General features: G+C 38.7%; 1 protein-coding gene across 4 annotated transcripts in view; it reads left to right on the forward strand.

The window, feature by feature from the left end:
- Positions 1–26,217, forward strand: part of ylpm1 (YLP motif containing 1) — a 141,716-nt gene that overhangs the window by 107,979 nt on the left and 7,520 nt on the right. For all 4 annotated transcript variants that reach the window (XM_043697112.1, XM_043697114.1, XM_043697113.1 and 1 more), the window contains 5 exons: positions 594–770; positions 1,367–1,450; positions 4,909–4,992; positions 6,496–6,606; positions 9,602–9,653. In XM_043697112.1, coding sequence (XP_043553047.1) covers positions 594–770; positions 1,367–1,450; positions 4,909–4,992; positions 6,496–6,606; positions 9,602–9,653 — 508 coding nt within the window. The remainder of the gene's footprint in view (positions 1–593; positions 771–1,366; positions 1,451–4,908; positions 4,993–6,495; positions 6,607–9,601; positions 9,654–26,217) is intronic.

Raw genomic sequence — 26,217 nt, forward strand, 5'->3', positions numbered from 1 at the left:
ATGATGAAAGGTCATCTTGACTTGAAGCATTAATTCTCTTTTTCTCTATAGCTGGTCAGGCAGCATCTGACTGTTCCCAGCACTTCTATTATAATTTCACATCTGTGGCATCCACAATCTTCTGCTTTTATGCTATTGTTTGATCTGAGATCTATTGTAAAGTTTGGACAAATACCCCAAACCTTTAACAGGTTCTAGAAGAAATCATTTCTTGTCACTGCTGCTGTATGCGCAAGTGAATCTCTTTGGACTTCAACATTGATAATGACACTGTTTCTTGTTGCGATTTTCTTCTCACTGTTTCCCATGAAGGACTCAAGAGCATTTATGTCAGTGTGATTTTGAACTGCTTGACTTACAAAATGACTCCAATAGAGATGAGATTTTGTAGCTTGTGCATTGCTGGATAGATATTCTGTTGCACTCATGTCAGTGGATTAGAAATGCTGATATTTTGGGTTTATAGTTTATAGGCATTAGGTACAATGAATTATCATTTTCTTTTCAATTATTTGGAAAAACAAAATCTAATCAGGTGGCTTTTGCATCATCAAACGTCTGTTTTCTTTCTATCTCTCATATCGGTCTCTTAGGTCCTAGAGTATGAATATGAGCCAGAAATGGAGGACACATACAGAAGCAGCATGTTCAAAACATTCCGGAAAACACTAGATGATGGCTTTTTCCCCTTCATCATTGTCGATGCCATCAACAACAGGGTCAAACATTTTGAGCAGTTATGGAGTGCAGCCAAAACTAAAGGCTTTGAGGTGAGTTAGCAGCCTCCATTTATATAACATAGATAAACATTCAAGCTGTTTTACAGAGTTGCCATCAGGGAGATATTTGATGTAGAACAAAAGTGGAAGATATAGAAGAGGTTCTCAAAAGTCTTGACAGAGTGGTGAGTTTTAAGGAGAAGGTTGCAGAGTGAAGTTGTTTATGGCAGAAATTCCAAACATGTAGCCTTGTAGCCTACATGATCAGCTGCCAAGCAGTAAAAACGTTCATTCAGGATGCTTTTCATGATTTATAAAATATTCTATTAACTTTAAGTAACCTCACTTTAAGGTTCCAAATTTTAGGTTCCAAATAGTCTCACCCCCATTGGTGAAAGGGGAAGGATGGGAAGAGAAGGAAAACAAAACTTGATAAATTATTTTTAATCTGTATAAATATTTAAATATTTTCAAAAAGGCAGAGAAAATATTGAATTGTCACTTACTTGACTGCTTTAAGCACTTCATCAGTAATTATATTGTTTGAATTTGAACAGTGATATGTTGTTCTGTCAACTTGATCTTTGAGTTGTGAGCGAACGCTGGATGCACTAGTGGGATTTCCACCACCTAATTTCTCTTTCTAGGTTTATATTGCAGAAATGAGTGCAGATAATCAAACCTGTGCCAAGAGGAACATTCATGGACGTAAACTAAAGGAAATCAACAAGGTGAATAATCAGAGTTTTCATTTCTTTAAGCTTTTGAAGGTGACCTGACATCATAGTTTAGCATCATGCTGAAGAATTTAACTGTTTTTAGGTTTCTAGAGTTGCCTTTGAGAAGTTTGTCCTTTGTGGCAGGGGAAGGTGTGGGTGTAAAACTGACATTCCATCTGATTTCATATGTTCCTGTCTGTCCGATTAATTTTAAATTATCCCTTAGGCTCTTCTGTGAAGTCTTTCTAGAGTTTCTCTGTCAGCCTATAGAGCAACTCCCATACCGATCCTTAGATTCAAACTAGGAAATGCCAACTTTGTTCTTTTTCCTGCTCCCCCTACTTAATTTATATCATCTGGATTTGCCTATTTCACATTTGCTATCTTGTATACCATTCAGGTGCCTTCTTTCCAGTTTGAAAATTCACCAGTCTTTCAGACTTCATATCCTAGATGTGTGCCATCGGAGTTAGTCTTATGGTCCTTCACTACAGTGCTTCCAGGATTTCAATGTTTCCCTTGTCAACCATCTGGACCATTGGCTTTAGTCTGCACATGAAACAAGCACAATATAAATATAACTTCCTGTGACTTGCATTTCAATCGTTTTCACTATGAAGTTGAATATTCCTTCAGTTTCAGTGGCGGGCAAATTTAATTGGAGCCAACTAAAATTTCTTGGTCTTGTCTTGATGTATGTTCAACTCTTGTCAGCAATATGAAAAGGGTTGCTTATTTTTCCCCTTCAATGTGCACTGTTTTGCTTTTGTGTTTTACTAAATTTCATTTGCTTTTCTTCTGCCAGCAAAGGTTTAGTCAAGCCAACTCTAATTCTTGATTTCCTCTGAGTCCGTTGTCCTTCCAAAGTCAGTGGTGACAAATTCAGCTGCCTTGTATTGAGTTTTTGAGTCCAGATCATTTATGAAAATGGAACAAGATTATGTTTTCCCATCTTACTTATTTTTGAACCTTTCTAAGCTATACTTCTGGCACCAAAAATAATATCTTCATCTAGAGATAGAGTATTAAAATGTTTTTGCAAGGAATATCAAGTTTAGCCAATCTTATTAAATTCTTGACAGAAGTAAGAAACAAATGAAGAGCACTACAGTGCATGTCCTAAGAATTGACGTTCCAAATGACTGTCAGTAAAATGCTACGTGAGAAACTCATAATTTAGTTAAGAGAATTAGGCCAGGTAGCAAAATGGATTTTAAAAAAAGGATATGAAAGAGAAGCAGTTAACAGTTTCATGAAATTTCTTTGTTGGAAATGGTGGCCAGCAGGAACGTGTCCTGAGAATATTTTTGCACAAATTATCTAGATTTAGTAGTTTACACTGTGCTGTTTAAATTTGCAGATGATGATGTTGTTGTGTATGTTTGTAAGTCTTGGGGTGTGAGGAAGATTGCTGTAACCAATAATATGGAGAACTGCACCAAAATTTAGAAAGCTATTGCAATGTTTTCTGATTGACTGAATAAATGGTGATTTAATATAAACGTGAAATGGTCCCTGTTGATTGGAGCAATAATGAGGATACTTCAGCTTTGAAATTTAACAAAGTAAATAATGTGGAAAGCTAAAGAATTGTTAATTTATATTGCTCCTTCATTGGAATGCACTTATGTTCTCCAGTTCTTGACTCTGTACAGCAGAAAGCGTATTGACGTACTAGGGAAAAATAATACAGAAAATATTTATGAAGGTGTTAACAGAATTGAGGGATGTAACGTTTAATAAAGAATTGGACAGTCTCTGAATGGGGGTCTTCAACATTGAGCTGGTTTGAATGTTCAAAAAGTGTTCTCACTTGTGGCTAGCTCTAGAATAAAGCTGTATAAGTATTTTAGCCAATTACAGCTCGGATAATTAAATACATAAGAATTTCTTTCCACACTCTGTGGAATTTATTAATCTGTGGAGTTCACTCAACCTAATGGACATATACCCTACCAGCTTTTACATTCGGTTCCTCTTGTAAACTTTACCTGTTGTACCCGCATACTAACTTCTTGCGATTCATACACTACAACACCCAAATCTCTCTGGTTCTCACCATCTGGATAAAATGCTTTTTTCTCATTCTTCCTGCCAAAATGGACAACTTTGTATCATTTCAAAGTTATACTCCATTTGCAAGATTTTTGTCCATTCACTTAACCTATCTGTGTCTTTTTCTAACCACCCTATGACTGCTTCACAACTTATTTTTCTATCTATCTTTGTCCCGTCAGCAAATATATCAATCGTGTCTTCGGTTCCTTCATCCTCGTCATTTACATAAATAGTGGGGAACTGCGATCACCAGCACTGATCCCTGTCATACACCACTGGTTACATAATGTCAACCAGAAAACAGCCCATTTAAGCCCACTTAACGTTTTCTGCTAACCAGGCTGTCTTCTATCTATATCACTATGTTGTCCCTTGCACTATGAGTTTTTATTTTCCATAATAAAGTTTGTGACACCTCATCAAATGCTTTCTAGAAATATAAGTATATTATATCCACTGGCTCCCTTTTATCCACAGCAGTTGTTACTTCCTCAAAGAAATCCAGTAAATTGGCTGACTGTGATTATCCTTTCCCAAATTCAGAATGACTGTTTAATTACAGGTCATTACGCTTTTACATGCGTTTCATCAACGCAAATTTGCTGTAAAATGGTTGACGGGTTTGGGACGTTGTATCTAAAGTGCGAACTTTCTATATTGTGGGATCGCGCAAGATCGTAACCATTGTATTACAGAAGAACTCACTGTACTCAAATTTGTCCAAGTGCCATGCTATAACTTCTTTTATAATAGCTTACAAAATTTTCTCTATGACAGATGTTAACCTAACTGGATGGTAGTTTCCTGCTTTCTGTCTTCCTTTTTGAATAACAGACTTAGATTTGCTGTTTTTCAACTAAGCAAGCTCACCTGAATTTAGGTAGCTTTGGAAAATTAAACTTACACAAACCGCTTCCTGTAAGATTCTAGGATGAAGTCCATTCGGACCTAGGGACTGAGCCCATAACTCCAACAATTTGATCAGTAGCACTTCCGTGGAATTTTAAATTTCCAGATTTCTCCCTCCCTTCCAATTCATGATTTAAGCTATTACGGTGATGTAACTTCTGTCTTCTGTGGACAAAAATGATGCAAAGTACTTGTTCAATTCATCTGCTGTCTTTTTTATATTGCTCACTTCCAAGAAACTCTACAATACTGATATCTACCATGAAAATTTCACTTCCTCCCTCATTCAGTAAGTTGATACTACGCAGAAAGACTGGAGTCTCTTGCTTTATCATTCATATTCAAGACCAGGATTGGAAAGCAAAAAATTATCATCAAAGTTGCAACAAATAGTTCTTAGCAGCTATTCTCATTTATTATATACTAATTAAAATTATTATTCATAAAGTCATCAAACACTGGCTTAGACTATTGATTAACATGTATTTTTTGATTATTTATAGATGGCTGAACATTGGGATTCAACTCCCCGCCACATGTTACGTTTAGACGTCAGATCACTGCTCCAAGATGCTGCAATTGAAGAAGTAAGTGACCCAGGCTGTATTCAGGCTTGCCATTATCTTCTATTTTAGGATTGTAGTAACATTTTGCAGGCTTGCAATTACATTAGGTTGCCAGCTGAATGCTTTTATTTATATTTGAGCTGTTAGTCATAATTGGAAATGGTGAAAGAACATAAGAAGACAAAGAGAGCAATTTTCTCTTTACATAAACTCAGTGACTAGTCAGACCACAGAAAGCATCTATACATGCAGTACTGATGTCACATGAACAATTCCATGTACAGTGACATTGGAGCCTTCGCATATGTAAACAGCATCCACTGTGGCTGCTGCAGGGGTAGGGAGTAGCAAAGAGACAAGATAAAGCTATCTTCCCCAGCGAGTAGATCTCTGCTACCTCATCATTCACTGCCTGGCATTTGTTCACTGGTGAGCAGCCATCAATGTTTTAGAACATATGCTGTGTGATTACCAGCAAAAGGCATTTACAAGTTTGTTGGATCCACAATTGAGAGTTTTGGTCAGGCAGAAGGAGTGGCTAGGAATATGTAGGCTGCAAACCCTCAAAGTTAACTTTAAACTGAAAAACAGAGATGAGGCTTCTGGCAGCTACAGTTTTGTTTCCTTGTAGTGACTTGCCACTGCAAACCTATGTTCCTGCGTTAGCATTCGTTGTGCCATCTAGTTGTGACATTCCCATCAAATAATGCAGCCTTTTATTTAAGAAAAATTCATAGGTTTGTCAACCAGGATCTTTACCTTCCAAATTTAGCTGGCGACTAAAGTCTCCTTCACCTTAACCCCCAGAGTTGTGTAGCACCTTTGCCATTGAGGTTGCACTTCTACTTTATCTATACAAGAGCAAATTATTCCATTTGTAAATTAACATATTTCAGTTGTCTGATTGTTTTCTTTCTTTACTAAAAGTCTGAAGTTGATTCAGTGGTGTAGGGTTAATTACCTTTTCATCATACTGTAACATCTTTGAATTTAAGACACCTAAGTTCACGTTCCCTTTTATAGAAAATTATGTGCAATAAAAGTAGAAAATGCTGCAAACAGCATCTGTGGAGAGAGAAACAAAGTAAACATTTTGACCTGATGATATTTCATGTTTTTTTTAACCTCTTCAGATACTACTTAACATGCTGAAAGTACCCACATTTTCCATTTTTATTTCAGATCTGAGGCATCCCAGTATTTTCTTTTGAATAGAATACATTCTCATTTTAAAAATTGCTGAGTGTTGAGTCTGTGGTTCAAGTTTAATTTGTTTTCAGTTCATCATTAGTGTTGTGAGCGACAGTACAGCAAACAAGTGCTTTATAGAAATGCATGAAATTTAGATGGCAAGCCATCCATTATGCATTTATGCATCTGAAATTCGTAACTAAGTTTGTCAATTGCTTGGTAATTATTGTTTGCATCTCTTCGTATTGTCTAATGAACCATCAAAGGGAAGAGAATCAGTTAAATGCAGAACTTCTTTCTGAAACTTCATTTGTATAAATTTTTATTCTAAAGGTTGAAATGGAGGATTTTGATCCAAATACTGAGCAGCAGCCACAGCAAGAGGAAGAACAGCAACAAGACGACTCTAAGAAGGATGCTGCTGATGATGAAGAGTGTGAGACGGTAGGAAATGTTGTCGCAGAATTAAGTTCTTTACCTTCTTCAAGTGAAATTTCTTCCTAGTACACTTACATACTGGTGTACCTGTCAGTAAGAAATTCAGTATTATGTTCCTGCTTAGTATAGGAAACATCGGTACTGTTTTAAAAAAACGTTTTGGAGCCTTGCGATCTTAGTATGAAATCTGTGATCTATTGACCAGGCATTAAGTTCATGTTATAAGTCTGGTAAATAGAACACAATTATTAGTCATAAATGAAAGATTGATTTTTATGTAATCTAACCAGTCTTGAATAAATCTGTCTGTTGCAACTATGTAAAGTTATAGATATTTACAGAATGCCACATAGTGTGGGAACAGGCCATTCAGCCCAACAAGTCCACACTGACCCTCTGAAGAGCATCCTATCCAAACCCATCTCCCTATATTTCCTATATTTCCCATGACTAATGCACCTAACGCATACATCCCTAAGACTCTTGAGCAATTTAGTATGGCCAATCAACCTAACCTGCACATCTTTGGACTGTGGTGGAAACTGGAGCACCCAGTGAAAACACACACAGACACAAGGAGAACTTGCAAACTCAACACAGACAGTTACCTGAGGGTGGAATTAAACATTGGTCCCTGGTGCTGTGAGGCAGCAGGGCTAACCACTGAGCCACCATGCTGCCCCCAAATATCTTATCACAACTAATAATATAGTTAAACATGCAATATCGATATATGTAGAAATATTAAGACTAAGCAAAATAGCCCTTATTAAATTAATGGATTCTGATTGTGACTACATTATGGAATATAGTTGTTTATAGGTTGAAGTCAATTGCCTGAGTTTAGTAATGATGCAACGGCACTTAATCTGCCCATAAAAATATAGCGATTTATCATCGTTTCCAAGTCAGAATGATGACTATCTTCTGTGCACTAGCTGAGGTGACACTGAATAGATAATAAGCCATTCACACCTAAGTAGTTACAGATAGCAAACCAGGAAATTAAAGTTCTGAACTCTTTCACTTTTAATTTAAATTTTCAAATTGTGAACTAGTACAGAATACAATTTGCTGTCAGTTTCAATAATGATTACAAAAGCCATTAGTTTTGCTGCCATGATCACCACAATACCAAGCCAGTGTTGCCAAAAGTCTGCTTTATCAATGTATGCTTTAAGTCATTCAACTGTATGTAACAGAAGTTTTTTTTATGTGATCATAATCAGCAGTCAGTGTGAGTGGTCCACGATGTGACAAGTATCAGTGGTTTAAAGTACCTGGATAGAATTTTGGCAAAGTTCTTTGATACTGAAAAGTAGTTTATGAAAGGAAAGTTTTTTATTTAAATTATCTCAGGAGGTGACAGTGTGTGTCACATTCATCAGAGTAAAGCATAGTTACTGCTGCAGAAATTATGATGCCCAATTAGTGTAGAGCTGAGTCCCACAGGTTAGAAGGAAATAAATAAACAAATTATCTCTTAATTTTGGTAGCTGGATAAATGTTGGCCAAGACACTGAGAATTCATCTACTCATTTTCCAATGATGCTCAGAGTTTTTCTCATCCCCTTCAAAGGGAAGGCTGGGGTTCTCAGTTTAATATTTGATTTAAAAATATGTCCCCCAACAACACAAGCATCCATATTACCAAACTAAGGCTTAAATTCACAACCTTTTGACTGAGGCATGTATGGTATCACAGAACCAAGATTTTATTTTTTAGAAGAAGCAACTCCTATCTCCTCTTCATATTTTTACTAAAAATTATAGAGAGTAGAATTCTTTTCCAGTGTTAGCAGTTGAAGCAGCTTTAGCTTTGTTGGGTAGTTGGATGAAAAAGGAGTTGAGGACCTATGCTAACACAAAAAGGACATATGATTTGAACTGTTTGATTGCATAGAAAGATATGGGTATTTGAATGAAGTGGTCTGCTGTTATAACTTATATTTCTGTGTACTGTAGATGCACAAATGGAATCTTGTTAGACGATTACACTTCTGCAGTTAGTTGACATTCAGTGTGTAATGCAGTGTATCCCTATATATTTCTTACTGACACGAATACCTTTTGAGAAGCTTACTCTGAAAGATATCGCAAGATCTGATTATGTCTTTCCTGGTTCAATAAAATTAAGTTTAAGCTTCATTGTTACAGACTACTTCAGAAGATTTTCAGTAAACGTGTGCTATCTGTAATTCTTTGAATTACTGAAATATTTAGGCTTTTTGCTATAAAAATGAGGTAGGTTGTAGTAATTTGCTGTATGTTATTAGAATGCTAGTTTTAATTTTAGATAACTACAGACATGTTGAATTTTGAGAATCAGGAATAAATCTTAAGCTTTGGAATTCCATCCATAAAATAATCTTTCCGTTCAGCATGACCAATGCTGTTTTAAAATATATTTGTTTTCACATCTGTCGCTCATGACGACACAATTTTCAACCATGCAAATGCAATCTTTTGTTTTCCAAATAACATCTATTTTTGGAAACGAGGAGATATTCTTTCCTCTGACACTACTCTAAAACTCATTTGAATCATATAAATTCTTTTGTTGTACCACTTGTAAGGATGCCTGAAGTTTGGGATTACACTGAACCTAGCAATTTAATTTCCAAAGCATTGGCTTTTTTTATGTGGCAGATACATTTATTTTGTCATTACTGAATTATACGAATAGACTTGGAGAAATTTCAAATTTGAAAGTAGTATATAAGGAAAGTTGATATAACTGCTTCATTATTAAGCATCTGCATATGTTCATGTATATTCATTGTGTAGGTCATGTTTGGGGAATACGTGAGAGAAAAAGACACATTTTTCAAGTGAACCACCATTATTTCCTTCATACTGTGGTATCTTGATTGTGTTTTTCTCTTGGCTTGTGTTGCATTCTTTTCCTGATGGACAGAGTCATTATCTTCAATACTATATAGTGTTAAACATTTCACTCTAACCAGATAAGCTTCTCTATGTGTGTGTGTGTATGATTTAGGGTTTCGTGACAAAAAGCAAATGGGAAATGGACACATCGGAGGAAAGTCTAGGTAGGTACTGATCTTTTTCTTCTTTGACTGAAGGTCATGGTTTTAAAAGCTAACCACAAAGATGTTGGTATCCTTGGATTTCCAATAGTACATCCTTATAGTACTTTTCCATGATATCCAATTAATAACCAGTTTGATGAGAACATTTAATTGAAGGTTGGGCAGTTATTGCCTATAGTGGACCAGGGAATACTTAGCAATATTTTGCTGAACCTCTTGTCAAAAGACACTGACTTGTGGAGTATAATAAACTATTAATGCTTGGATAAAAGCAAGTGAATTTTACTTAAATCGTTGCTGATTGTTTGCTCTGTCGTATTTGATTGCTTTACTGTGAGTCTGTGCTGTGAGAACACCAATTTTACTGCAGCATTATAAACTACTGAATGATAGATGATGCACAGTGAAACTTGAAAGCTGACACTGTATCAGTCTGCAGTGAGTCAATTGAAGATGCTATGTGTTTGTAATCAATACGTCCTCTACAATTCAGTTATTTTGTAGTTTTAAGTATAAAAAATGTACAATATCAATATTCTACTTCCAGAATTTTCATGAAACATATTGTGGATTCAAAAAAGATCTTTTTGCATGGTGCATTAGTAATTAAAATGTAGATGTGGATACATTACTGAATACATGTCGTGTTAAACGTCCTATGTAGTAAACATGTTGCAATACATATTATTTTAATAACCTTTGTGAATGCAGTGAACTGTTCACCAGCATGGACCCTGTCTTTAATGATCCATTGTACATATTGGGAGTGAAAATGCAGTGCGGGTGACTTACCTTACCGTTCAATGTATGTGAAATTTTGGCAGAAACTTAGTTCGCATCTTGAGAACGTAAAACTTTTAATGATATTCAAAGTTCCCTAACTTGGTCAAAATTGAAAGGGAACAGTTTGGCTGGCAGTCAGATTTGTATATTTGTACTGCTCCAATTTCTTGAAATATGTTTATCACAGACTTGTCATTTTATAGTGACGTGAGTCCAGCACCTTGCTATGGGATAGTATTTTGCTAGCCAGTCACACAGATAAGTTTGCATTTATTGGGATCACAGTGTACAATTAAATTCAGTCAGTGGTGAATAGATTAATCTTGTAACTTCCTTTCCTAAGAATATGTGAAACCCTTTACATTTGGTATACCAATTAGAGCTACTTATTGGCAATGACTTGTGATAGGAGGTGACTAGGGCTGTGCCCAATTATTTAAAAGTTTAATTTGTTTAAGAAAGATGTGGTAATTATTAACATGGGCCTGTTCAGTTTGTATAAATACACATCAAAAAATTTGTCACAGAGGATAGTTTATCAAAATTTTTTTCATTGGCAGTGTATCCTCCAATTATTCCAGCATTCATTGAATATCAAATAGCCGTCTAATTACATTGCATGCTTCTGTTGCATTCCTGTATTACACGTGAATAGAATATTCTGACTAGGCAAGTCAATTTTCACACCTGTGCACTCTTGAATTTGTTCATCAATCATCAAATAAAGTCCCCTTGTACCCTAGCTATTAAACCTGTGGATGTTTACCCTGTCACCTTAGAACCACAGTGTGCCCAGCTATAACATTTTGTTCCTACAGCTGGACACTCAACTTCATTTGTTTTTATATTTGTTACTCCATAGAGCTTGATTGATTGTTTTCTCATCTACCGGGATGCAGTGAAAAGTGTTGTTTTGTGTGCTGTAGAGGCAGATCGTACCATACAAAGTACACCCAGATATCAAAACAGAATGCAGAATACAGTGTTACAGCAGCAGAGAAGGTGCAGAGAGAGATCAGAATTAACATTTGAAAGGTCTGTTCAAAAGTCTGACAATAGCAGGGAAGAAGCTGTTCTTGAATCTAGTTGTCTGTGTATTCGGGCTTTTATATCAGCTGCCTGATGAAAGAGAGTGGAAAAGAGTAGAAACGGAGTGGAGGTGTCTTTGATTATGTTGGTTGCTTTCCCAAGGCAGCGGAAAGTATAGATGGACTCAGTGGACGAAATTCTGGATCAGTGGCTAGTTTGCCTGATGCACTGGGCTCTGTTCATGACTCTGTTGTTTTGCTGTCTTGGGAACAGCATGTCGCCATACCACACTGTGATGCATCCAATTAGGATGCTTTCTATGGTGTATCTACAAAAATTGGTAATAATCCTTGTGGACATGCTGAATTTCCTTAACTATTCAGATTAAGATTCACGTGGAGTTGTTTCACTGATAAACATTAAATCAAAATACTAGAATGTATTGTTTTAATACTTAAAAATAAAACAGAATAGTGTTGACGTCATTAACATTGTGGCGGGGGAAAGAACAAAGCATCCGACCTAAACACTTAAATATGTGCACTCTATTTAAAACTACCATATATCCCAAAGGAATTATACTTTTACTGTTAATCTAGTGTTTCTAAGTAGAATATTCATGTGCTGTTTGTTCAGATGAAATCTTTTTTTGTTTTCTTTTGAGATTTTCCAGTACTACTTCTGGTGTTCAGCTTCTTATGTTGTGGTGTGTTGTTGTGTTTGGTCACTTAAAATTACTGTGATATATATCATTGCATGTAATGGAGATATGTGCAATGTTGAGGCTCTTTACATTTTTCAAGTTCAGTGGTTTACATATTAAAACTGCAGCACATAGTGCATTGAATATATATTTATTTTAATAGTTCTGATTTATCCTATTGGGTCTTCTTTCTGTTTGAAATAATTTTCATTTCCATTTAACAGAGCCCTAAAATAGTTCAAAGAAAGCTTGTGAAATCTGCATCAAAAGCAGAAATGTACAAAAACCTGTCTAAATCAGTATAAAATATACATTATATAATTTTAAACTAATTATATATGACCTGATGTATAAAATATGTTTATTATTTCGGAAATGATGTATTAATTTCCATATAACTTATTTTTAATATATTACTATGTATTTAATATTTGTTTGAATAGTGTAATTATATCCTTAATCTCCAGTAAACACTTTTGAACCTCTCTGGGGCTAAAGTTATCTCATAATTATGTTTGGATGGATTGTTATTGGTAGTATATGGTGAGTATGTAATTGTGGTAGATGGTTATTGCCATCTGTAAAAACTCTGATTTGAAATATAAAATTTAAATCTTAAAAAGTACTGCAATCCTGCAAGACTAACGATATAAAGTGATATTCTGGGAAGGTTTCCTTTCATGGAATCTTTTGTTTTGCTACCGAAAGGATTTTGAATTTTCCTGTACAAACTAGGATAGGAACCACTGTGGACTTTGTTCTAGGATTGCTGGGATGAGGCTACATAGCAAATTATTTGACCCTACCTGTTGCTCAACAGTTAATTTTCGAGAGAAAAACATCTATATTTTGTTAAAACGTTTATTCGTTCATTAGGTTGGAAAGGTTTGAATATTTTGTTATCTTTTACCTTTAGCAGGCTTGAGGCATATTTCATCGTGAAAGAGCTATGTAATGTCATTTGATTGTCTTGTATGCTGCTTCATTGCATTTCTGCTGCTAATTGATTCATACACCTATTTGGTTATTTCATTTTTTAAAAATAACACTTCGTTTATATGTGTAGCTTAGACTAAAACAAAGGATCATCATTCTTTGCTACAGATTTTCTGTTGAAGTTCTTGCATTGTTGTCAAGAATTGCTAAGAGAAAGTTCTGTAATTTTATACATTTCTGAGCATTTATTGGTTTTCAGACTTGATATTCATCTTAATTTGTTTATTATTTAAGTTTAACAGTACATAAGACATTAGCATGGTATTTTGCCAGTTTTATTTAAGAGTAGTAGCATTGAGGAGAAAGTTGGTCCATTACAGTAGATTTTCTTTTAAATTAATTTTATATTTTCATCGAATCACTGTAGAATATTCCAAAATCAGTCATATGGCTACAAAATGTGTTTGTTGAGAAGTCAGTCATCTCAGCTTCAGGACACGTTTGCAAGCATCTTCAGCCCAACTATATTCAACTACTTTATTGATGACCCTCCTTCCATCATGTAGTTGAAAGAGGAGATGTTCACTGATCATAACAAGTTTGTATTTCCTTGAATAATGAATCAGTTTCTGCTTGTTTGCAACATTACCTGGACAAGCTCCAGGGGCTAAGTTAATAAGTGGCAAGTCGCATTCATTCACAGTAGTGATATTTAGTGGCATGCTAGGAGTTATCATTAATCAAAAATTTCATTTCATGACTCTGCCTAGCAAGAGTAGCTCAGAGGATAGGAATTTTCTGTTGAGTGACTAATGATCTGCATCTTCAAATCTTTTTGCCATCTGCAAGGCATAAGTCAGGAGAGTGATGGAATACATTCAGCTTGCATGACTGCAGCAATGACAGGCCTCATGAGACTTGAGCCATCCGGGTCAAAGCAGCCTGCCTAGACACTCATCCCCTACATCCCTGTACTGGCAGTGCATTGCGAATGCAAAATGTGCCTTTACAAGGTACAGAAAAGCCACTTGTTACTCCAGCAGCCGCACCGCCACTGCCCCCCCCCCCCCCCCCCAATCCCTGTGCCCTCAACCACCTAAAAGTGCAGCAAGCGCATGGGGACACCTCTAAGTTGACATACAAGTAAGTTGGACTTTGGAGCAATTAAAATGCAGTGATTGAGTTAATGAAACTTGTATAATCCTTGTTCGCAGAGGTAGGCTTGATAGGATACTCAAAGCACTTTGTATATTTCTGACCTCTAAGGCATTCCCAATCTTTTTACCCTCACGATTGGTGACCGGTCTTCAGCTATCAATGCTAGATTTGGGACTCCTTGCTCATTCCCTTCCTCACTTTCCATTAAACATTATGCTTAACAAATCTTTTGACCAATTTTTCTAATATCTCTTCATGTACCTCAATGACAAATATAGCTTTAAAACACCCTTTGATACATCTTCAGATGTTTCATTTTACCAAAGGTGCTTTATTATTGCAAATTGTTTTATACATTGCAACAAAGGTGGAAAATGTTTTTCAGGAGTTTTTAACTCTGAGTTGATTGTCTGATATCTTCCGTATGCAACAACGCTTTTAAATTTTTTGAGAGGTTGTTAAGGGGACATATTTTGTGACATAATGGTGCCAAGGCAATGCTGCAACTCAGTAGTACCCAGGGAGTTAGTTACAACTGAGTGAAGCTTATTCTCATATGTACACCATAATGGAACTCAATATCTTGTGCATCTAGCTCTTCTCATATGCTAAGCTTTTTATGACCTCCAACTTGAGCTAGTACCACAGAAAGAGAGCTAGATTAGTTAGGCATTTTCTTCATTGCTGGTTGTGTTATCTTGCTTTGAACACAAAGGTTTTATCTGCTTCTATAATTATAATTCATTGTGTGCAAAGTGTTTTCTGTTGTTTCTGACAAATGTGATGAATCAACATATAAATAGCAATATTTTTCTTTCTCAATTTGATCCTCTTCAGTAAAATTTCATGTCGGTTGAGGTCAACCTACAGATGCGCCATGCCACAGTTCAGACTAATCTTTCATTCATTTCTGTAAATTGATGCTTGTCTTTGCATTCACTGGAATTGTAAACAGTGCACTTCAGTCATACAATGTGAAATTTTGATCAAAATGTGGCTCTTTAAAATAATTTATAAACATAAATGAAGTGATGTCTGTCATGGTTCTGGAAGTTCTTTTATCTAGGTTGCTTTATTAAGGTTATATTAACTGCAGCTTTATAATGTAATCTGAGTTTTTGGATAGGCATAACCACATCTGTTTACTGACCTTGAAAATTTCTCAGCCATTCCAAATTGACACTCTCAGAACTCCATGATGTTATATACTTTAATATTTTATATTGGTCCCTTCATTATTTTTTGTTTAAAGTTGAGTGCAATATTTGGATCGCCATACCTCTCTGGGTATTTCATTTGTCAAGGAAACTTAAATTCAATTCCATATCAAATCAGCATTCACTACTGATGAAATAGCACCATCAATCAGATTCAGAATTTGAGACTGAGATGTAATGTGTAGCATCTTTTACACACTTATATTTAAATGTGTACTTTCTCAGCTTTTTACTTGGACAAAATTTAGTTCAGGTGAGTCTTCCTAAGAAAAATGGCTAAAATTGAAGACAGTGAAGAAATCCAGTGTCTTGGCTTCACTCTTTAGGGTACTGGAGGTACTCAGTTAATGACATTGAATGTAGTCTAGTTTACATCTTCATGAAATTCTTGGAATTTGCTCAGTTCCACTCAAAGACTTGAATACAGAAGATAAAGACTGACACTCCAGTGCAGTATGGAGGCAGTGGTATACTAATGGAGTTGCTATCTTTCAGGAGATATGTTAAATTAAGGCCCCATTGAGCTGATTGGGTGGATATAAAAATATGCCTGACACTATTTTGAAGTACAAGTGAGTTATCCCGGTGTCTTACCTCATATTTCTGTTTCAAAACGGTAGATTGATTATTATCACTTTGTTTGTAGGAGTATTAGTTGCCACCTTTACTCAATCGCAACATTCACTGCATTTCAAAAGTGTTTCAGTAGTTCCAAATTGCATACAAATCTTTGTTCTTCTGTGGTGACAGTTGAAGCTGTAGTGATTGTAACGAGGTCAGCCAGGTGGACCTCAGAATATGAGTTCCCTGATTGGGGTTGTTAATCTGGTCCAATCAGGGAGCTTTGTCTGACAAAAATAAACAGCAGTGTCACAGTTTCTGTTCAGTCTAAGTGCTGGCTCTGAGGGAGCTGGATAGTGTCAAGGACTATGCACATTTAAATAGAGAGTGATTTGCTGATAGGATACTGTCCTCTGTGAAGTTATATCAGTGGAGATGAGAGAAAATTGCTTGACACAGTCATTCTGAACTGGGGTAAGTATTTCTGGAGTCATGCCATTATTTGGGAAGCTTGACTCATTGAATCCTGCTGTCAAAGACTCTCTTCAGCATATGGAAAGAGTGCATTATTTTTTCTGGGCAAATAACTCTGGGTAGATAAAAAGGAGCAAGTAATTCTCCTGACAGTTTATGGACCTGCAGCTTTTTCAGTTATTAAGATCCTAAGTTTTCATGAGGCATCAGATACCAGACCTTTCAAGAGTTGACTGATTTAGTTAAGGAATATTCCAACCCCTGGCCTCCTTTAATTCTTAGACGCTTTCGGTTTTATTCAGCAGTTTGAGAACCAGAGGAATCCATGTCGGGATTTTTGATGAGGTTAAGATGATTGTCAGAGGCATGTGACTTTGTTTTAACCCTCAATGAGCTGCTGAGAGACCATTGATATGTGTGATTAATGATCTAACCATGCTGAAGCGCTTACAAGCTGAAGCCTAATTGGACTTTAAACAGGCACTACAACTGACGTTATCAATAGAAAATGCTGCAACTGGAGCATATGAGTTAAAGATATGCCAATGGAAGTGGAAACCCTTGCCAGGCTGATGGAGCTTTCTGGACTCCACTTGAGTGAAGGCAATTGCATAGCTCACTCAGGACATATCCTGAACAGGGGGGGCTGTAGGTCAACCCACAACAGAACCAGCCAAGCAGTTAATATGTTCTTCAGGATCCTGGTTGGCAAGCTAATTTAGTTGCTACCAGTATGTAGCCTTGAAAAGGCAAGAAAGTCTGGTTCTGACAAAACTGAAACAGTGTTGCAGGAAGCAAAGGGGCTATCGCAGCTAGAATTGAAACCCATCTGGACCCAGTGAAACCAGATCTCAGTAGAGGACAGCATTTTATTATGGGAAGCAAAGATGATGGTCCCGAGCAAAGGTCGTGCCAGATACTGGCTGAATGCCTCCAGGTTATCGAGAGGTGTCAAAAATGAAAATGTAGGGAAGAGGTTAAGACTGGTGGGCAGGATTAAACGCTGACATAGCCATATTGGTGGGGCAGTGCCCAGCATGCCCACAAGGACAAAAATTACTGCCAGCAGTTCCCCCACATTTGTGGGAATGACCAGTTTAACGCTGAATCTGGTCACACATTTCCTCTGCCTTTGTAGCCTTCATGGGTTCAACGTTCTTCGTTATTGTGACCCCCACTTAGTGGTTGGACGTGCGGTAGAGTTCATTTGTCAAACGGGGATGACGATAGAAAATCTGTGAGCATCTTTTACCATACACAGCCTCCCAGAAGTGTTGGTCAGAAACATTGGGCCATCATTTACCAGTGGGGAATTTGAGTATTTCCTAAAGTCAAATGGCATTCATCATATGAGGACAGCTGCATACTATCTATCGTACAATGGTTTGATGGAAAGAGCAGTCCAAACTTTCAGGGCAAGCCTAAAAAACAGCCTCCGGCTTCACTTGATAGAAAACTGTCCTAGTTCCTATTTGATTATTGGAATTATTTTAGGAGGAATGGTAAACGAGACAAACGTCAAATATAAAAAGCCAATTTAGCATTCATTTTAGGGCAAGTATTGACTGGGTCTCTGAAGGAACAAACAGTAAGCTGACTGGAATAAAACAAAACTTTGAGAAGAAACTAGTTTTGCTGGGAGGAAAGATCGTGCATGATTCATCTCATGGACTTCTTTCCATGCAACCAAAGGGCTGGTGGATGTTTTGCTCATGAAAATTCATCAGACAGGAATGTGTTCTCATGATTGGAAGGAATGGACCTGATTGGGATTTAGCAGGAGTTATAGAGCAGTTTCAAATCAGGGTATGTTTTCACTGGAGATGTGACTAAGCAAGTACTGGAGACTCCACACGTACAGGTGAGATAAACATTCATATAGACTCAACAAGTTAGGCAGAGCCTCAACTTGGTGAGGGATGATATTGAGAATGCTTCAGAATTAATTAGGTGATAATGCATGGAATTGACAAACTTTTAGAGGAACTTAAGGATGAATATCAATGAATTTAGAGATTGTTGGATTAATATGTGGTGAAAGAGTATGACTGACAGGTACAACATGTATTATGGAATAGGCCATGACACAAACCACATGTACTGCAGTGATCTTTACTGGTCTTAGACATTCCTATTTTCTTAAGCTAGTTGTATATCACATTACAAGTGTTCAGATATGCAGCTGACATTCTTTCCACTGGTGAATGGTCTTCTTGCATAGCACCAGATCTTCCTGGCTTTGGTTTCCTAGAATTTTTGATTTTAGAATTTCAAGAACTAATAACAAATCACATTTGTCATCCAAGTGGTGCCATGCTCATCTGAATGTTTCAAAACAAAGAAAATGATACAACATTCAGTTTGGCTCAGTAATGTGGTGGAGTTGATTTTAAAAGTTGAGCATGTTTATTCGGTTTTTTTCCTTCTCTTTTGAGTCTTTTATTGATATTGAAATAAATAGCAAATTCATTATTTTCTGTGGTTTGATTTGGTTTTGTTAATTTGAAATGAAGAAGGGAAACCCTGATCTTGTAGTTTTATCTTGATAGCATCATAACAGTTAATGTATCATCAAAGCAAAGTTTTTGACTAGATTAGACTAGATTCCCTACAGTGCGGTAACAGGCCCTTTAGCCTGACCAGTCCACACCGACCCTTCGAAGAGTAACCCACCCAGACCCATTTCCCTCTGACTAATGCATCTAGCACTATCGGCAATTTAGCATGGCCAATTCACCTAACCTGCACATCTTTGGACTGTGGGAGGAAACCGGAGCACCTGGAGGAAACCCACACAGACACTGGGAGAAAGTGCAAACTCTATGTAGACAGTCACCCAAGGCTGAATCGAACCTGGGACCCTGGTGCTGTGAGGCAGCAGTGCTAACCACTGAGCCACTGTTTTATTGTTTTTGATAAATGGTTATTTCAATCCAACTATATTTTCTACTTAACTGTAAAAGCAAAAAGCTTATTTTACTTGATTCAGAAATACTGATCATACATTTGAAATGTAGAAAGTAAGAGTGGGGCATGCCATTTGGCCTTCTGAGCCTGCTCCATCATTCAGTGTGATCATGGCTGATCATCCAACTTAATACCCTGTTCCTGCTTTCTCCCCAGGCCCTTAGAACTCTTTCACCCTAAGAACAATACCTAACTCCTTGAAAACACTTTCTGTGGCAGAGAATTCCATTAGCTCATCAGTCTCTCATTGAGATGAGGAGAAATTTCTTCAATATCAGATGGCTTACCCCATTTCATTAAACCGTGACACTTGGTTCTCCCATTCATCAGGAACATTCTTCCTGCGTTTATCCAGTTTATTCCTTTCAGAATTTTATATGTTTGTATGAACCCCATCCCATTCCTCTAAACTTCAGTGAAGTTAATCTTAACCAATTCAATCTAGTTCAATCTAGTAAATGCTGAGAGGATGTTTCCCTTCATGGGAGAGTCGAACCAGTGAGCTTGGTCTCTGAATAAAGGAGTGCCAATTTAAGAAAGAGATGAGGACAAATTTCTTCTCTCGAAGGGTTGAAAGCTTTGGAACGTCTTACCACAGAGCGCTGTGGTAGCAAAATCCTTGTGTGTATTTAAGGCTCAGATAGATTCTTGATCCGTAGGGGATCAAGGGTTTTGGCAAATACAGGAAATTGGCTGTGACCTATTTCAGATCATCCATAATCCTATTGAATGATGGAGCAGGCTCGATGGACTGAACAGTAAACTCCTGTTGTTATTTCTCATGGTCATTAATCTTTCTTTATACATCAGTCCTGCCTTTGGAGGACTGGTAAACTATCATTGCACTTATGGTACATTGAATATTGAGCAGTACAGCCCAGGAACTGACCCTTTGGACCACTATGTCTGCATGGACTGTGAAGCAGTTCTAAGGTAATCCCGTTTGCCTGCACAAGGTTCATGCCCCTTATTGCCTGCCTATTCATGTCCATCTAAATGCCTCTTAAATATTGCTATTGTCTCTGCTTCTAACGCCTCCCCGGGTAACGATTCCAGGAACCCACCACCTCTGTGTAAAAATAGCTTGCCTCACACATCTTTTATCTCAACATTTTCCTTCTCACCTTAGTGAGAGGCTTACCAGTCAGCTTCACATGGTGGGAATAGAACCAATAAATCTTTCTTTTTCAATTTTAAAAGTTGAAAATTCAGTTGTCTAGTGAAAAGGCTAACAAAAACAAATTGTTGGAAGAAGGGTCAGTAGGCCCGAAATATCAACTCTACTTTCTCTCCACAGATGATGCCAGACTTCCTGAGTTTTTCTAGCAGTTTCTGTAATTGTTTATGATTTCCAGCATCCTTAGTACTTTGGCTTTTTGAGAAAGTAAGGAAGGTCTGATGCGGGAACAGTAATCAGTCAACCATGTAAAGCCGGATTTGGGCCTTAATAGGTTTTAAATGCTATTGAAGTCAAAGTAATGTGAGCCATCTCAGCTCACCTCAGCTGTATTTAAGAAAGGACCTTTTGATCGCGCACCATCATTAAGCTATAAACGGTCAGGAATGAAAGATCATATCTGCAGTGAGATGTAGTCTGACTGAGTTTATAGTTCAGGGAATTGGGTGCAGAGGAGAAGGGGCTTTTTTTTTTAGCTCATATTTTATAAGGTTTTTGTAACAGGAGAAATTGAAACCCAGGATCAGGGACTTAGCACAAAAGAGTGATATCACAGGTAAACGGTAAGTTCATTGGTTGGTGATAGCTACAAACTGGACTATCTATTATAGGTTACGTTCAAATTGAAGGCAATTAGGGGAAGTATTTACAGGGTACAAATGAAAAGCCAGTGTAACATTTTTAAAAATCAAGAACATAGTAATCAAAATAGAGATGCCAGGCCAGGTGATACATTGTAATTGCATGATGTGGGAGCTCAGAGTGGAGAGTGTGGTGCTGGAAAATCACAGCAGGTCAGGCAGCAACCGAGGAGCAAGAAAATCGACGTTTGGGGCATAATTCCTTCATTGGAAATGAGGCTTGTGGGCTGGGGGCACTGAGAGATAAATGGGAGGGGGAGGGGGAGGGGGTGGGGCTGGGGCTGGGGCTGGAGAAAGATAGCTGGGAATGTGATAGGTAGATGAAGGTGCAGGTGGAAGTGATAGGTCGGAGGAGAGAATGGAGCAGATGGGGGGAAAGGAAGGAAGATGGACAGGTAGGACTGGTCAAGGGGGTGCTGCCGAGTTGGAGACTTGGAACTAAGATTAGGATAAGGTTGGGGGAGGGAGAATGCGAAAACTGATTAAATCCACATTGATCCCATGTGGTTGCAGGGTCCCAAGGTGGAAGATGAGGTGTTCTTCCTATAGGCTTCGAGTGGTAAGGGTTTGGCGATGGAGGAGGCCCAGGAGCTGCATGTCCTTGGTGGAGTGGGAGTTAAAATGTTCAGCCACAGGGCAGTGGGGTTGGTTGGAGTGGGTGTCGCAGAGATGTTCTCTGAAATGATCCTCATTATGGTTCATAGTGACCATCTCTGTCCCAAGTATCGGTTGCTTGAGGAACTTCACCTCAGAGCTGATGAGCAGGAGTCTGAGCTTGGAACACTGCAACACTTCAGGGAGAGGGAGAGTTACCTGGTTGCTGTGTTTTAGTGGTCAGTCACACCCCTAGATTAAATACCTTTAATTTGGTCCATGGTCAGGGACAGGAGGGTATTGACTGCCAGTGAGACAAGTAGAGGGATTGATTAGTAGTGCTGAAGGAGCCTCAGCATTTGAACTTAATCATAGAATCCCTACAGTGTGGAAGCAAGCCGTTTGACCCAACAAGTCCATAACGTCCCTCTGAAGAGCACCCTACCCAGACCCATCCCCCAACCCCGTCCTTGTAACCCTGCAATTCCCATGGCTATTCTACCTAGCCTGCACAACCCTCGACACCACAGGGTAATTTAGTATGGCCAGACACGTAACTGCAAATCTTTGGACTGTGGGAGCAAACTGAAGCACCTGGAAGAAACCACGGACACTCCATACAGACAATCGCCCAGGGATAGAATCGAAGCCAGGCAGCAGTGCTAACCACGAGCCACTTGCCCAACAGGTTTGAAATTTGTGTTTGCTGTGTGAATGAGAGTGGGGACTGTAGAGACAATGAGCAAACTGACCATAGCACTGTGGTATAGGGAGCCATTCAAGAGGGGAACAAAAGAGAATGTAGTTATAATCAGGGATAATATAGTCAGGAAAATAGACACTGTTCCCTGTGGCCAGGATTGAGAGTCCTGAAGGCTGTGTTGCCTGACTGGGTTCAGGATATCTCACCCAGGCTGCAGAGGAACTTGAAGCAGAAGGGAGAGACCCAGTTGTTGTCGTCCACATAGATACCAGTGATATAGGTAGATGGAACAAAGATTATTGGAAGGGAATATGAGCAACTAGGAGCTATATTAGAAAGCAGAACCAAAATGATAATCTCTCGATAACAACCTGAACCATGAGCATTTTGGCACAGTATCAATAAGATTAAAGAGGTAAATATGTGGCTGAGAGGTTGGCATGGAAGAAATGGGTTCAAATTTATGAGACCTTAAAAATGTGTTGCTGGAAAAGCGCAGCAGGTCAGGCAGCATCAAAGGAACAGGAGAATCGACGTTTCGGGCATAAGCTCTTCTTCAGGAATGACGAGGGTGTGCCAAGCAGGCTAAGATAAAAGGTAGGGAGGAGGGACTTGGGGGAGGGACGTTGGGAATACGATAGGTGGAAGGAGGTTAAGGTGAGGGTGATAGGCCGGAGAGGGAGTGGGGGCGGAGAGGTCGGGAAGAAGATTGCAGCCAACCGCCCCGTGGCTGCACACTTTAACTCCCCCTCCCACTCCTCCAAGGACATGCAGGCCCTTGGACTCCTCCATTGCCAGACCATGGCAACACGACGCCTCATCTTCCGCCTAGGAACCCTCCAACCACAAGGGATGAATGCAGATTTCTCCAGCTTTCTCATTTCCCCTACCCCCACTTTTTTTCAATCCCAACCCTCAGACTCAGCACCGCCTTCTTGACCTGCAATCTTCTTCCCGAACTCTCCCCCCCCATCCCCTCTCCGGCCTATCACCCTCACCTTAACCTCCTTCCACCTATCGTATTCCCAACGTCCCTCCTCCCTACCTTTTATCTTAGCCTGCTTGGCACACCCTCCTCATTCCTGAAGAAGGGCTTATGCCCGAAATGTCGATTCTCCTGTTCCTTTGATGCTGCCTGACCTGCTGCACTTTTCCAGCAACACATTTTTCAGGGGGGGGAGAGGAAACCTTTAAAGAGGGAGAGCTTTCACAAAGCTTATTAAAGTTTCCAGAACAAATAATAGGACAGAGACTATGGAAAGGGCCAGGAATCTAACTTCAGGCACAGCAGATTAGTCGACAACTATGAGAAGGGGGGGTGCAGTCAAAACAGAACTTAGGGTGTTGTGCTTAAATGCATGCAGTATATGAAACGAGGTAAATGAGCATTTCAGTGTCACAGAGACATGGATGCAAGAGAACAGGGAAGTAAATATCCTAAAATGCATGACCTATTGAAAGGAGGAGCAGAGGGGCAGGATTGCCTTGTTAATAAAAGAAATTAAATCCATAGCTAGTCGTAATGCAGAGTTGAAGGTGTGGAATGTATGTGGGTAGAACTGATGAACTGCAAAGGAAAGAAGATCCTAATGGGAATTGTGTGCAGGCCCCATAGTCAGCTTGTGAAGACGAAAATAGATCAGGAGATAGAAAAACCATGTAAGAAAGACATTATTACAGTAATCATGGGGGACTTCAATATACAAGTGGATTGAGAAAATCAGATTTGTAGTGGGTTGCAAGATAATGCTTTAATGCAAAAGGGCAGCACGGTGGCTCAGTGGTTAATACTGCTGCCTCACATTGCCAGGGACCCGGGTTCGATTGCAGCCACAAGCACCTGTCTGTGCGGAGTTGTTTAATTGGATTGGCCATCTCGTATAAGGAGCAGTTGAGGACTCTGGTCTATACTTGATGGAGTTTAGAAGAATGAGGGGGATCCGATTGAAACTTGAAGAATACTGAGGGGCCTGAATCAAGGGGATGTGGAAATGATGTTTGCACCCTAAGGGTGCAGCCTCAGAGTGAAGGAACAAGCCTTTGAAACTGAGATGAGGAATTTCTTCAGCCAAAGCGTATTTAGTTTGTGGAGCTCACTGCCACAGAAGGCTGTGGAGGCCAAGTCATTGAATTAAGACAGAGAAATATGGGTTCAGGGAATCAAGGGTTACGGGGAAAAGGCAGGGGATTGGGGTCGAGAAAAATATCAGCCACAATCAAATGACAGAGCAGACTCAATGGACTGAATGGTCTAATTCTGCTTTATCTTATCTAAACTACAACTTTTGAGAATATGACGTTTCTACCCTGTGGAAAAGATTCTTCTTGTCCATCCTGTTCATGTCTGTCATACTTTAATACACTTCAATCAGGTTGCCCCTCAGTCTTCAGTGCTCTGGTGAAAGTAATCAATGTTTGTACAACCTCTCCCTGTAGCTAATAATACATGGTACGTATAAAAGTATTGAAGTATAAAATTTAAGGTTAAGAGGATAGTTACATACAGACAGCGAATGCTGTGTTTGATCTCGAATATTTGATCCATGCAAATGTATTGAATGATTTTTTTGATGTGATTTATTGTCCTGTGTACCTAAGTACAATAAAAAGCTTTGCGAGCGATACAGGCAGATCATAGTAGCAAGGACATGCTGATCATAGGGTGAAAAACAACTTCGACAGAGTAAGGTTACACCACAGAGGACGTGTGCTAGGCAAGATCAACAAGATCAGCATTATATGAAATTAGAGAGTCCATTCATCAGTCTGATAACAGCAGGAAAGAAGCTGTTCTTGAACCTCCTGGTGCGTGTTCAAGCTTCTGTATCTTCTGCCTGACGGAAGAGGTTATAGGAGTGCATTACTGCCTTGGGAAGGATCTTCGAAGACATTGGCAGCCTTTCCATGCCAACTAGAATGTAAATGGAAATTCCAGACAGATATTCTGTAGGTTGTGCTCTGCAATCTTTAGGCGATAAGAAACTTTTCAAATTTATCCTAAGGTTAAATGGGTACAGTAAGAAGGAAGGATTGGATGAAGTGGAAAATGGGAGACCTATGCTGTACATCTCTATGACTCTATAACAGGGCTCATCATGTAAACACTGGCTACATGAATAGGTCAACATCTACTTTGGCGAGTAATTCATCCCAAAGCCTGTCCATCATCTACAAGGCACAAGTCAAGATGTGTGATGGAATACTCTCCACTTGCCTGGATGTGTGCAGTTCCTACAACAATAAAGACACTACTCACCATCCAGGACAAAGCAGCACACTTGATAAGCACCACATCAACAACCATCCAGTCCCACCACCATGCTCAGTAACATTAGTCTGTACTATCTATGAGATGCACTGCAAAGATTCACCAAAGATCCTCAGACAGACCTTCCAAACCCACAACCACTTTCATCTAGAAGGAAAAGGGCAACAGATTTATGGGAACGCCACGACCTGCAAATTCCCCTCCAAGCCACTCTGACTCGGAAATGCATCGCCATTCCTTCACTGTCGCTGAGTCAAGATCCTGGAATTCCCTCCCCAAGGGCATTGTGGGTCAACCTACAGCAAATGGACAGCAGCAGTTTAAGGAGGCAGCTCGCCACCACCTTCTCAAGG

Source organism: Chiloscyllium plagiosum, chromosome 10 (genome assembly GCF_004010195.1).
Source record: "Chiloscyllium plagiosum isolate BGI_BamShark_2017 chromosome 10, ASM401019v2, whole genome shotgun sequence".
Taxonomy (NCBI): domain Eukaryota; kingdom Metazoa; phylum Chordata; class Chondrichthyes; order Orectolobiformes; family Hemiscylliidae; genus Chiloscyllium; species Chiloscyllium plagiosum.